The sequence below is a fragment of the Mesoplodon densirostris genome, chromosome 8 (assembly GCF_025265405.1).
Source record: "Mesoplodon densirostris isolate mMesDen1 chromosome 8, mMesDen1 primary haplotype, whole genome shotgun sequence".
Lineage (NCBI taxonomy): Eukaryota > Metazoa > Chordata > Mammalia > Artiodactyla > Ziphiidae > Mesoplodon > Mesoplodon densirostris.
The window spans coordinates 19,609,867-19,624,055 of NC_082668.1; the positions used below are offsets into that span (position 1 = coordinate 19,609,867).

At 52.7% G+C, this 14,189-nt stretch overlaps 1 protein-coding gene across 1 annotated transcript; it reads left to right on the forward strand.

Moving 5' to 3' along the window:
- The first annotated feature begins 4,216 nt into the window (after positions 1 to 4,216).
- On the forward strand, positions 4,217 to 11,371 carry PRKAG3 (protein kinase AMP-activated non-catalytic subunit gamma 3). Its single transcript, XM_060106023.1, has 13 exons — positions 4,217 to 4,228; positions 4,611 to 4,650; positions 5,123 to 5,278; positions 5,625 to 6,028; positions 7,025 to 7,106; positions 7,577 to 7,635; positions 7,738 to 7,783; positions 7,990 to 8,044; positions 8,244 to 8,370; positions 8,506 to 8,671; positions 10,315 to 10,352; positions 10,531 to 10,677; positions 11,255 to 11,371. Exons 3-13 carry the CDS (start codon positions 5,125 to 5,127, stop codon positions 11,369 to 11,371), a joined length of 1,395 nt encoding a protein of 464 aa, XP_059962006.1. The 5' UTR covers positions 4,217 to 4,228; positions 4,611 to 4,650; positions 5,123 to 5,124.
- The last annotated feature ends 2,818 nt before the right edge of the window (positions 11,372 to 14,189 follow it).

The window sequence follows — 14,189 nt, forward strand, 5'->3', positions numbered from 1 at the left end:
TAGCTGGAGGGTTAGGGAGACTGGGACCAGGTGGCGAGGTAATAATTATAGTAAACACTTACTGAGCATATATTACATGCCAGGCCTGTGCTTCATTTACATTAAGCTTAGTGGCTGAGAGTGGTGCTAGTCTAGAAACACTGGGTCTGACCCTGGACTTCATCTCACTAGCTTTGAGATTTTGATCAAGTTACTTTATCCCTTTGTGCCTTGACCTTCTGACCTGTAGCATCATCATAATAAAAGAATTGACCACATAGGGTTGTGAGGGATTACATGGGATCCTGCACACAATGTGTTTTGCAGCGTCTAGTAGATATTCAGCACTGCATAAATGTGAAGCAGCATTATATACACTTGTAATTTCTAACCCTACCCCGATCCCACGATGTAAATGCATTAGTAAGATGGCATTAGTAGATGCATGAGTCGATGGGTCAGTGGCTTAAACAAGATAGAAGTTTATTTCTCTTTATCACATAACAGTCCAGAGATGGGGAATGGAGGAGATTCTATTATTTTCAACCTGCCTCTTCCACCATTGGGTTCAAACAGCTGATCCGGCTCCCACCACCATATCATAATTCCAGTCGGTAGGAGGAGGAAAATCTGCCCTTTCCTCCTAAGGGCACCCTTAAAGGTTGCATATAACATTGCTGGGCAGATCCCATTGGCCACGCTTAGTCACGTGGCCATGCTATCTGCAGAGGAAACTGGGAAATATAATCCTGCACTTCGTTAAAATTGTGAGGAGTTCCTAGCAGAGGAAGAAGAAGGGGAGAATAGGTGTTGCTCTGCCAGAGCCCACCGCCTGGCCACCCCTCACAGAGAACACATTTAGCACCCTTCAGAGGGAGGCCAGGCAGAGTTCCATCTGGACACAGCTCCAGCTGAGAGCCCAGGATCTCTGAGGGCCTAGGTGTGGATGGGTCCTCAGAGTCTAGAGCCCTGTGAACCAAAAGGCATGTAATCTGGCCCTCCCCCTCCCTGAGATAACAGTGGAGGAGGAACAGGATAAACTTCAGAACAGGAAAGAATGGCCGTTACCTGATCTTTAACAGTCACCGAATCTAGTTGGACAGGAATTGCAATGCTGCTTCCCCGCAGTGGAGTAAGTTCTGGGGCAGCTCATCCCCAGTTCTGGGAAACTGTCTACTCTCCTTCATGGTCTCTGGCATTGCCTCCTGGGAAGTTATTTCTCACCCGGCATCCCCTGTGGCTGCACTTGAGACCACGCTGTCCTTGCAGATGTTACAACTTTCACAGTCCTCCTTCTGCTGGTGCAGATTTGGGGGGCTAGGGACAACTGGGGGGGTCAAACCAGTCTTTGCTGCCCAGGTTTGTAGTTTCTTTGCCAATGTAACACCCTCAAAATCTCCCAAGACTTCTGATTTATTTCATATTTGTGTAACCACAGCCAACTGTCTCACCATTTTTATGCTTGAATACTCTGGACTTGGTGTTCTTCCTGTTTTCTCTCAAACTGCTCGTGGCTACCTTGAGGTCGTCCGAAAAAATATGCTTGGCTGCGAAGAGAACTTCCCTATTCTGCCCACTGGGCTGGCTTTCAGTGTCTACAGAACAGGGTGTGCTTGAGAAAGATTTGGGACCACAGGTACAGCCCTTGCTAAGGTTGCCTCTTTCAAACCACCGTTTACAACTCACTGCCTGAGTGCATTTCTCTTGTGGGACTTTACTAGTAGCAGCAAGCAGAAGCCAATACACGTTAGTTTCCGTGAGTTACAGGCTCTGTTAGCATATGATGACATTTCAAGGCATCATAGATGACAGATATGCCATACGTTTTGCTGTATCATAGCAATGGTCACCAGATTACCAGTGTACAATAGTTTTCTTTGCTACCTGCAGTCCAATTTCCAAACCAATGCCACTTGTTTTAGGCTTTTAAAGCAGTGCAACTTCCAGATGCCAACTTTTGCATTAGTTAGGATACATGTTTGATTGCTGTAACAAAGACTCAATTTAAGAATGACTTAAACAAGGAAGTTTATTTCTCTCATGGAACAGTCTATAGACAATCTAAACCTGGTAGGGTGACTCTGAAAACTTTAACAAGCATTTTCCATCTTGGCTATGACATAACCTCCCCTAGCTTCTGCCATCACATTAGCATTCCAGCCATCAGAAGGGGAAAAGGAAGAGGGGAACTCATGCCTCTTTCTTTTAAGTCATGACCTGAAAGTTGCTTACATCGCTACCACTCACATTGGCCAAATTAAGTCACAAGGCTATATTTAACTGCAAGGGTTGGGAATTTAGGCAGCTATTCCAGCTAAAATTCAAGTGATTCTATTACTAAAGGAAGAAGAGAGAGATAGATATTGGGAGGCCACTGGCGGTCTCTGACACAGACTGTTTTTATCCTCATTTTAGATTCGTGGAAACAGGCGCAGAAAAAACAAGCAATGCTTTCCAAGGTCAAATGGCAGAGCATGAATTTTAATCAGGTCCATCTGACCCCAAAACAGATTTTCCATCACATCCAGCCAACATAGTTTGGTCATCAAGGTGCCCACTGTTCACCAAGAGATAGAAGGCATTTACATGTGAATGTAAAGGTGAGTGTCAGCCCAGTGTACAGTGAGATATGCACACAGAACGTGGCTATAAGGAGATCAATGCAATGAGGGTGATGCAATCAAGGGGGACTTTGTTTAAAGAGGAGCCCCTGTTACTGGTCCTGTAGGTGGAACATATCTGAGGTGGAGGGGAGAATGGGTTATTGCAGGAGAAGGCAGTGGTGTGAGCTGGACCTGTTCTGTATCCGGCTTGGCTGTGAAGGTGGTCCAGAGCATAAGGGGGTGGGGTTTTTCGGGTATGAGGCACCGCATATCTCCAGGGATGGTCCATGTGATCCTTCCCCCATTTGAAGTGTCCCATTGGCTGTGCCTTTGATATTCCATCATCTGGGACCAGACAGTAACAGGCCACAGGGACCCTGCAGAAGGAGAGCTGCACCCGCCCCCAGTACTACTCAAGACACATGGAAGGCAAAGCCCCTTCCCTGCTGTGCTCTCCTCCTCAGTTCCCATAAGCAGTACAGGGGCTTTGAGGGATAATGGGAAATACGTTCACTGAATCAGCGAGAAATCCAATAACCCATTACTGTCTGTCCACTCCACGGCGAGCCTGGGATGGAAGAGGCTGGAAGGAGGAGAGGAAGGGAGGGGCAGAGAGAGGAGCTGGAGCAGCTGGGTCAGCATTCCTGACTTGGATATTGACTCAGGCCCCAGGAATGCCAAGGAAGGGGGGTGGGCAGCCACCAGAGCCGGCTGGGATCCTGTTGGCACCAGGAGATGTAGGGACAGCACACACAGCGGGATGGGGGGCCTGGGGCTTCTGCACACCTGGATGTACCTCCACAGGTAGAAATAGGTGTCTCTGAAGGGATTCTTGCTTTGAGGACACTGGACCTGATGATCCCTAGGGTCTCTTCCTATATTAAATTCCTCTGAACTTTAGGACTGGGAGCTTCCCAAAAGGCAGCGCCTAGCTTCTGTGGGTACTTAATTGTTTGAAGAATAAATGGTTGGATAAAAAAAGCAAAAAAAAGAAAAAGAAAAAGAAAAAGAAATAGGTGTCTCTCACACTGTAGACAAGTGCAAGCCCACCTCACTCCTTCAAGGCGATTCTCACAACTCCCCACCTGCCCTAACCATCCAGTTCCAACTCCTCCGCCAAAGAGAGGGACGGGACCCTGGGACTCAAATGGAGACATCTGGACACACATTGGCCACTCTCCCGGGACCACCCACAAACCTCTTATCCCCAGCCTCCCAGCTGCAACTTGCCCTTTCTAACTCTAGCACCACCCACGACCGAAGTTGTAAAAGGAACAGAGTTCAGCTCAACCCGCCTCTGTTTTCCCTCCTTTGGCGCCTGACAAAGATGAGAGAGGCCCTCAGAGAAGAAACCCAGGACACTGACAGTTCACCTCCTCCCACCCCAGTGCCCTCACAGCGGGGTCCTTCTCCCCTGTCCCCGGAAACCCAGGAGGCAGCCCAGGACCAGGCATGGAGAGTCCACACGCGCCCCACCCCTCCCCGCCAGCCCGCAGGTTTCCCGGCTGGACCCCTTCCTTCCCACTGCCCGACACCCAATCAGAGAGAACCCAATCCGGGAGGGCAGGGTGCCAGGGGCCGGGCCCAGAATAGTGCTGCGCACTTGCTCCTGGAGCCCGCCGGCGCCGGAGGACGCGCTGCGCAGGGTACCGGGTCCCGCGCCGGGGTGGGGTGGCAGGAGCCGGAGCCTCTGAGGCCGGAGGGCCGAGAGCGCACCACCGCGTGAATGTGTGCGCGTGTGCGTGCGTGTGGGCCAGGATTTTCTCTGTATGTGAGCATGAGGGTGTCTGCATGTGTATATTCTTTGTGTGAGTCTATGTGGTTCTGTGCGTGTCTGGGAAGTGTTGATTATGTGGTTTTCTGAGTGCGTATAAGTGTTTGGGTAGGTTGTGTGTGTTTATGTGTGTTTGTGAGGCGGGTGTTTGTGTGTGTGTGTTTGTGGCGTGTGTGTGTGGTGGGACCTGAGCTCCCTTTGGTTCAGAGTGTAGGGCATTTTCCCCACCCCTTCAGACATTCTTCTCCCCGCAGACGCCCTCCTGGAGCAGTCTCGTGGGACCTGAGCACCAAGGTAGGTGCGGCTGCCCCTCCCCCTGGGCCCAGCCTCTTCTCCCGCTTCCTTTTCTCCCATGTCTCTAGGCCCCCAATCTCCCCCACTCTACTAGTCTGGCTTTTGTCCTCCTCTCCTTTCCCTTCTCTGTTCCCCTTTGTTTCTTCTTCCGCCTTTTACCCCAACTCCTTCCTCTTTCGGAAGAAGAAAGGGGGGATCTAGAGTCTGAAGATTTGGACCCTCCTGACTTTATCACTTACTAGCTGTGTGGTATGTGGCAAATTGCTAACCTCTCTGATCTCAGGTCCCTTGTTAGTGAAATAGGGATGATAATGCCTCCCTTATAAGATTGCTATGAGGTTTGAATGAGAAACAAGTTGGTGGAAAAGCCCTTTGGAAGCTTGCAAATATTAAATATTATCGCTCATAACATGTTAATTGATTTTATTGTGTTACTCCCCCGTAACCAGACAGGCCCCATTCCCCCTTCCAGAGATGAGCTTCCTAGAGCAAGGAGAAAGCACTTCATGGCCGTCACCAGCCATGACCACCAGCTCAGAAAGAAGCCATGGGGAACAGGGGACCAAGGCCTCGAGATGGACAAGGCAGGAGGATGCAGAGGAAGGGGAGCCGCCAGGCCTGGGGGAAGGTGAGGCCAAGGCCAGTTCTGGCGAGAAGGGACTGGGGGCAGGGGGAAGTCCCCGATCCTGGGGCCAAGCTCTGCCCTGGATCTCCCCATAACACAGACACATGACATCGTGTGGCCTCAGTCTCCCCACATGGGAGAGGACAAGTGCATTGCTGACCCAGGGGCCCAGCATGGCCAACTCAGGACAGAGCCACCATCCTGTGTGACTCTCTGAGACTCAGCTCTCTCACCTGCAAAGTGGGGGCCTCATCATCCAGGCTTCCCAAGGCTGCTGTGAAGATGAACGGAGACAGCGGATGAGAAAGTGCTTTGGCAGATGGAGTTACTGTCCTCTTCCCCCGAACAGGTGTCCAGTCCAGGCCAGCTGCTGAGTCCACCGGGCTGGAGGCCCCATTCCCCAAGGCCACACCCTGGACCCCAGCTGCTCCCTTGGCTGGGGTGGGCTCCCCCACAGCAGAGCGGGACATCCTCCCTGCTGACTGTGCAGCCTCAGCCTCCGGCTCCAGCACAGATGATCTGGATCTGGGCATAGAGTTCTCGGCGACAGCAGCCTGGGGCAATGAGCTCGGCCTGGTGGAAGAGAGGCCGGCCCCATGCCCGTCCCCGCAGGCACCGTTACCCAGGCTGTGCTGGGACGATGAGCTGCGGAAGCCAGGAGCCCAGGTCTACATGCACTTCATGCAGGAGCACACCTGCTACGATGCCATGGCAACCAGCTCCAAGATGGTCATCTTCGACACCATGCTGCAGGTGAGGCCACAGCTCCGCCCCACCTCCATCCTCATAGCCCCCAGGATGCCCTGCCAGCCCTGCCCCGCTACAAGCCCCTTCCAGAATTCCTTCTTAGCACCATGGAGACCAGCGGAGGAGGGCTTTTCCTCTCTGTGTACACCCCCTAATTGTCATCCCAGCTCTGCAACTCAGTATCTATAGGGTTTGGGGGTAGGTCTTTGTGCTTCGCTCATCCCTAAAATGGGGATAGGAAGGCCTGCTTTACCCTACAAGTTTCAGAGGACTCCTGGGCTAACCCAAGATGAGAGGGAGCATTTTGCACACCCTGAATTGTATGGAAAACATTGCAGGGTGGCTTAGGACAAAGAGCGGGGAACTCTTGAAAAGAGAAAAATAGGATGAACTCTGGTCTCCACTCTTCCAGTAGGCTAGGCTACGAAACACCTGATCCCTTTCTTCTCGCCGCGTATAGGAGAGCAGTGTGGAGTGTAGAGAAGGAGCAGGGTATATGCAGGATCCACAGTTTACTATTTGACTCTAGCAGTATATAGACAAATATATTTAATTTAGCAGTTTTGTATTTATTTTGATATGTATTAGAAAAATACAACCAGCCTGTATAGATAATATCGTTTAGGATGAAGGCAAAATGAGTCCATGTAAAATTTATTTAGAAAAAAATATCTCGTACATATCATATAAATAATTACACCTCTAGTACTTAGATTAGCAAAAAACTATCCTGTGTGTATCTGTACACATATGACTTTGGTGTAGAAACACTGAGTTAGTTTCCTACACCCTGGTATGCCTGATAAGGGGTCACCTCAGTGCCTCTGGCCACCAGCAGCCTTATCTCTGTAACAAATGTGCCGACAAGGGTCATGTCGAGTAGCAGGCAGCCTCGTGCAGTGGAGGGCCCGGGAGAAGGCCCTGTGGAAGGACCCCGGTTGGGACAGGGGACTCTGAGGGGCAGTGAGCAACTCACCCTCGACTGTTCTCCCCGGCGCTCAGATCAAGAAGGCCTTCTTCGCCCTGGTGGCCAATGGCGTCCGGGCGGCACCTCTGTGGGACAGCAAGAAGCAGAGCTTTGTGGGTGAGAAGGGGCTGGGGAGGCAGAGGTGGCGGGGAAGGGAAAGGGGGGAACTTGTGGGGCGCTTCTGGGGCTGAGCTCTGACACACCACAGGCTTGAGCTGAGCAGGGGCCTGGCGTGGGGGAACTGTGCCAGCTGGGAGACCCCATCTGTGGGACAGCTGTGACCAGCTGACCCCTCCAGCTCTACCACCCCATGGTCCCATGTCATAGGTGCTAAGTAGGAAAAGAGAAAAGGAAGAGGAAGAAATGCGGAGAAAAGAAAAAACGGGGAGGAAAGGAGAGAAATGACAGGGGAAGCATAAAAGGGAGAACCCCATTTCTCAAGCACGGGAGGAGCTGCCCTACTCTCCTCTTTCCGAAACCCCACTTTTGTCTCAGTCCGAGGACACTGGCCAGGTGGGGCAGGGGGGCTGAGCCCTCAGCCTGCCTTCCACCCCAAGGCCCAGGCTGACCCCTGTTCCCCCCCGCAGGGATGCTGACCATCACAGACTTCATCTTGGTGCTGCACCGCTATTACAGGTCCCCCCTGGTGAGGAAGCAGGCTGGGGGTTCTGGCGGCACCCATCTGTGCTGGGGTGGAGGGAGTTCAGGGGGCCCAAGTCTGACTTCAGGAGTTCTGTTGATGTTCTAGGTCCAGATCTATGAGATTGAAGAACATAAGATTGAGACCTGGAGGGGTGAGCGGACAAAGGGGCCTGCAATGGGGCAGAGGGTGTGAGGGTGAGGGTAGGGCTAAGGACCTCGGGCAGAGGATGGGCGGTGGGGATTTCCTGAGGGGAGCAGGGAAAAGGCAATAGGGAGCCCGGGGGGCCCGAGGGGCTGGGGGCTGCTGGGTGAGGCAGGGTGGCCAGTTCCCTTGCCCTGACTCCAGTTTTTCCTGCAGAGATCTACCTTCAAGGCTCCTTCAAGCCTCTGGTCTCCATCTCTCCCAGTGACAGGTAAGCGTCCCCAGCCACCCACTTGGGCCTCCTTGCCCTGCACAGACCCCTTCCCCAGCTCCTCAGTTCTGAACTCACGGGCTCACCGTGGGCAAACTGCGGACAAGGCAGCCTTGGCACCCTGTCCTGCTTTCCGGGGGCTGGGATGAAGAGCATCTCTCCCCAGGCTGCCCCAGCCTCACTGCTCCCACTTCTGCAGCCTGTTCGAAGCCGTCTATACCCTCATCAAGAACCGGATCCACCGCCTGCCGGTCCTGGACCCAGTCTCAGGCACTGTGCTCCACATCCTCACACACAAGCGGCTGCTCAAGTTCCTGCACATCTTTGTGAGCCTGGGCACAGCCTCAGGGGGAGACCCGAGGGGCAGAGAAGTCTTCAGCCCTAGGGATTGGGGAGGGAGCAGCTGGGAGCCCTCTGGGGGCTACTCCACCCTTATTCCTACCTGGCCCCAACCCAAGCAGGGCACCCTGCTGCCCGGGCCCTCCTTCCTCTCCTGCACCATCCAAGATGTGGGCATTGGCACGTTCCGAGACTTGGCCATGGTGCTAGAAACGGCACCCATCCTGACCGCACTGGACATCTTTGTGGACCGGCGCGTGTCTGCACTGCCTGTGGTCAACGAAGCTGGTACCTACACCCAAGATGGGGGCTCTGGCTGGGGTGGGACTGGGGGTAGCAGGGGTCTATGTGACATCAGCTCGCGGCCCAGGATGGAGTCAGGGCTACATGCCTCTGCCTGCTTTGAGCCTTGGATCAGTTACTTAGCCTCTCTGAGCCAGACCTCAATTTCTTGCTCTGAAAAAGGGTTAAAGGAGCCATGGCTGTAAACTGCTTCAAAGTTAAAAATCACCATAATGAAGCTGAATATCAAGAAGTGTTTTAATCTATTTTTTGGTTATGAAAATTTTCAAATGTATGAAAATGGTAGAAAAAACTCTATAACAAACTCCACCTATCCACCCGGATTAACTACTGTTAACACATTGCCATTAACCAGTTCTTTTTTTTTTTCACTGAAGTAATTTAAAGTAAATTATATTATAGAATCATGTCATTTCACCCCTTAACACTTCATCTGAATATCTTAAAATAAGCATGTTTCCTACATCACCTAACAAAATTATGAATAATTTATTAATGTTATCTAATATTCAATCCTAATTCCAATTCCCCATTTTCCCTAAGAATATCTTTTTTTTAATAGTTGATTTGTTCAACTCAAGATCCAATTAAGGTCTATGCTTTGAATTTGCTTCTTTTGTCCCTTAAGTCTCTTTTAATCTAGAACAGTTCCCTCACCACTTAATTTTCATGACATTGATGATGAGAAGCCTGGGTCTATTGTCCTGTAGAACGTCCCACTTCCAGAGATTCTTTTCTGTCTTCTGCAGTTGGCCTGTACATTGTTCCTCTCTTCCTGTGTTTCCTGTAAACTGGAAATTAGTTCTAAAGTCTCGATCAGATTCAGGCTATACTTTTTTTTTTTGCGGTACGCGGGCCTCTCACTGTTGTGGCCTCTCCCGTTGCGGAGCACAGGCTCTGGACGCGCAGGCTCAGCGGCCATGGCTCACGGGCCCAGCCGCTCCGCGGCATGTGGGATCTTCCCGGACCGGGGCACGAACCCGTGTCCCCTGCATTGGCAGGCGGACTCTCAACCACTGCGCCACCAAGGAAGCCCCCTTTTTTTTAAAATTTATTTTTGGCCCTGTTGGGTTTTTGTTGCTGCGCACGGGCTTTCTCTAGTTGCAGCGAGTGGGGGCTACTCTTCGTTGTGGTGCGCGGACTTCTTATTGTGGTGGCTTCTCTTGTTGCAGAGCATGGGCTCTCGGCGCACAGGCTTCAGTAGTTGTGGCACATGGCTCAGTAGTTGTGGGGCACGGGCTTAGTTGCTCCGCGGCATGTGGGATCTTCCCGGACCGGGGCTTGAACCTGTGTCCCCTGCATTGGCAGGCGGACTCTCAACCACTGCACCACCCGGGAAGTCCCCAGGCTATACATTGAGGCTAGACTCTTTCAGAGGCGATGCCATGTACTCCTATTTTGTCACATCGGGAGGCATGATGTCAGGTGTCTCTGCGACACTGTTTGATCTGTGGGTTCAGGGTGGTGGCAACCTGCTACCCCCTTATAAAGCCAGTAGCCTGGGGGTGGGGAGCATGTCGAGGAGTTCACTCCGCACGCCCGCCCCAGGCTCCTACACAGCATCCTGGTTCTGACCTGAGCCTCTCCCCTTTCTCCCACCTTCCTCCCCGGCCCCCCAATCCCTGCAGGACAGGTTGTGGGCCTCTACTCCCGCTTTGATGTGATTGTAAGTGTCTCTGGGGGGATGGAGGGGAGCTGGGGGTGCCACAGGGAGGCTGAGGTGGTGGGATCGATGGGGGGGTGTCTGTGGACCAGGGGGGCCTTTACAAGTGTATAAAGGGAGCTATCTGTGGGGCTGGAGCCTGGCCGAGGGCTGATGAAGAGCAGTTCTCCCTCCTGCCCAGCACCTGGCAGCCCAACAAACATACAACCACCTGGATGTGAGTGTGGGAGAAGCACTGAGGCAGAGGACACTGTGTCTGGAGAAAGTCATTTCCTGCCAGCCCCACGAGACCTTGGGGGAAGTCATCGACCGGATTGTCCGGGAGCAGGTACCCACACCCCTTCGTACATGCTCCCAACACATGGGGCCCAGTCCTTCTCATGAGCAGCTTCAGCTAGCCCTATCCATCGGGCACCTGCCCTGTCCTCCCATCTCATGGCCAAGCTCTTGGTGTCCACACTGGCCGGTGACTGGTCCTGTTGTTGGGGCCCTCGCCCAAGGGCCGCAGCCAGCTGACCACCCTAGGACAGGCAGAGCCACCGCTAACTGGTTTCTAGGAGGCACTCTCTTGCCCCCACAGTTATGTTAAATTGTTTGCCCCTAATTCTTTTTTTTTTTTTTTTTTTTTTGCGGTGTGCGGGCCTCTCACTGTTGTGGCCTCTCCCGTTGCGGAGCACAGGCTCCGGACGCGCAGGCTCAGCGGCCATGGCTCACGGGCCCAGCCGCTCCGTGGCATGTGGGAACTTCCCGGACCGGGGCATGAACCTGTGTTCCCTGCATCGGCAGGCGGACTCTCAACCACTGCACCACCAGGGAAGCCCCCGCCCCTAATTCTTAGTGCCAACCTCATTGGCTGCCGTAGCCACATGGCGCTGCCCCCTCACTGAGCCTCTGTGCACCCACAGGTGCACCGGCTGGTGCTCGTGGATGAGACCCAGCACCTCCTGGGTGTGGTGTCCCTCTCCGACATCCTTCAGGCTCTGGTGCTGAGCCCTTCTGGCATTGACGCCCTCGGGGCATGAGAACATCAGAGTCTTCACTCTTAGGCCACCTTCCACACCCGGAAGCCAGCGAAGGGAGCCGGGGACTTGGCCTTCACCTCCCCTGACCCCCCATTTGCTGGTTCGGCTCTTGTTCAGGTAGGCTCTGCCCTGGACCATTGACCTCAGCTCCAGCCCCTCAGTCTCCCCGGGCACCCAGATCTCAGATTGGGGCCCCCCTGAGGATGGGAGTGGCCCAGTTCAGAGCTGAGCAGCCTCGTGAAAACTCCAAGTGTCAGGACTCACTGCGGGGCCACTGCTTTGTCCCATTCTCAGCTGAGGTGATGGAGGCCCTCATAAGAGGGATGGACGGGGGCTGGAGTAAAGGCAAGGCAGTGATGTGACTTCAGGGACTCCCAGGAGATTGATCTGCCCTTTCACAAGTCAATTCCCGCCTGCTTGGACTTCCACTGGAAGGAAGCCAGTTACTAAACCTGGGCTGAATGGAATTTCCACACTCGGTAAGAACTAAGGCTGAAAGGAGAGAGCTTCTCTCTAAGTACTCATTGCAGTCAGTTTGACATGATCTCAGGCTCTTTCCTGGTAGCACCTTTGCTAGGGGTTTGCAGAGGGTGGAGGTGCAGATTCCACCTGCTTAGCAAGGATGGCAAGACTGAGGTTCCCCTATTGGAAAGGCAACCTCCCCTCCCTATTTAATCTTCCTTTCTCTTTCCCTCACAGGCTTCTGCAGCCCTCCCCAATTGCCCTGCCCTGCCTGTGCTCCCAGAAGCCCTCAGGAATGCCTGGTCCACCATGGAATGATGAAATTAAGAACAACTGAGTCAAGCCTGGAGCTCTCTGAACCAGAGGCACTAGGATTACCCCAGGGCTGACTGATTTGTGCCACCCACACTTCTCTCCCCCTACCTGGCCCCGGTGGGGTGGGGAGCCCTCAGTCCACGGGTTCAGGAAGGGGTTCTGGATTCCTCGGCTTCTGGACTACCTGGCACCCATGCCCCCAGCTCCTGGGGGTCCCAGGTGTGCTTCCCCTATGGAAACTGCCCTAGCGATTACTCACAACTTTGCCACTGCCCTCCTGCTCCCCCAGCACTGCATTTCAGGGCTTCCTACGGGTCCCCGCAGAGCAGCAGTTTTGTAGAGCTGCCTGTTGGAGAGGTCTTCCCTCCTTTCTCATCCTTAACTCTCACCAGCAAGCAGTGTTCTCAGTCCCCAGGGAGGGCCTGTGTTTGGATCACTGAGGATGAACCATCGAGAAAACAAAAAGAAAAAGAACAGCCCGTGAACTTAGATTTTATAACTTTCACTCAGAAAATGCTATGGTCATTTGATCTGAACCTGCGGCAAGATCCCTGTCCTTTCTGAATTCAGTGACACCCGAAGGAAAATCTGTAATTGACAAACACTGCAAGTGGCGTTTCTTTTGCTTGTGGAGTGTTATTCCACCGAAATTTCTTTTTCATCTTTTATTTACAGCAAAACTCTAAAGAAAATGTTAGTTACTTACATAGTGGGTACAACTCAGTCCACAAACTCTAATCTGCAAGAAACGTAACTTAATTTTTCTAACACTAAATGTAATTTCTATTATGAACTCCATTTTACCAGGTTGTAGAAATTAGTCTCAGCCAATTTGGGGTTCCCCTCCCACCTATTCTTGGGGTTAAGTTCGGTGATGGGGGGAGGCTTTAAGTGGTGTAAGACTTTGTTCCTCAGCCATCATCATCCACCCATGCCAGCACCTACTGAAACATCCCCATTCCCATGTGGTCGTCACTTGGCATGGCCCCTGGTAGGTGCTCCCTCACTCCCTACCACGAAGCTTCTTTGGGCCTGCCTGCTCCTGGGGCATAGGGACATTCTAGCTCCTGGCCCTGCACCCCTCTGGACTTTAGGAAGCTCTGTGGGGCTATCCCAAGCCCATCTGCTGGGACAGACAGCAAGTGGTCTGGTCTACCCTGTGTTTTGCTGCTTTCCCAGCCTCTACACAGGAAACATGGGGCCCAGGGCCCTTCTACCCTTATCATCTCCAAACCTTTCTAGGGTATTTGTCATACTCCCTTCTCACTTCAGACACAGCTCCCTTGTCAGGGTCCTTTTCTGAGGACTCCCCCACAAATGTCTACAGTCTCTTTGCTTCCCCAATACCCAGCAGCCTGTGGAATCTTTACACAGTAGGGAAAGAGGGGGCCTTTTTCTTTAACCCATCATATAGTCTTCCAAATCCATTGTACATGTCTTGCGTTCTTGCTACCTACCCTGTTGAGTCAGGCTTTTGAAATTCCAAAGCCAAGACTGGGCTTCTGCTGTGTCACCCCCTCCCGTGTGATAATGGACACTGCAGATCTGCTGTCCAAGGGGGAGAGGGTAGGTTAATATTTCTAAAATATGATCTACCCTGTTTACCTCACAGACCAACAGAGTGGGGCCATCTGTGCTTGATGAGTCAGGCAGTAAGTGAAGGCATTTTCTCCTAGACACTCAACTTCTGTTTCCAGTTGTGCCGTAACCAATAGGTCAGTGCTGGCTCTGCTCTGGCCCTACCTGGGAAGGTCCTGGGTTCAAGTGGGAAGATGGGATGGGGGTGCCCTCAGGGCTGTCTCAAGTGATAGTGTCCTTGGGGGTCCTGGGGTGGGCTGTCTCCACTGGCTCTAAGCAAAGTGTAGCAGGGTGTCTTCGAGGCGCTGTCAGGTGGCTTTTTGTGTGAACAGTAGTTCAGCCATCACAGCACAGGCTGTGGGTGGAAAGGGCAGCCTGAGGAAAGCACCCTTTCCCCTTCTCCCCTTGAAAACAGGTAAGTTTCCATCCTTCTGGACACCCCCCCATCCAGGGGACACGGCAG

Excerpts from the sequence above, each read along its gene's own strand:
- PRKAG3 (XM_060106023.1), top strand. The coding sequence starts at position 5,125 with ATGAGCTTCCTAGAGCAAGGAGAAAGCACTTCATGGCCGTCACCAGCC. Across the intron at positions 7,784-7,989 it reads TAAGATTGAGACCTGGAGGG|AGATCTACCTTCAAGGCTCC; the intron begins GTGAGCGGACAA and ends TTTTTCCTGCAG. Across the intron at positions 8,672-10,314 it reads GCCTGTGGTCAACGAAGCTG|GACAGGTTGTGGGCCTCTAC; the intron begins GTACCTACACCC and ends CAATCCCTGCAG.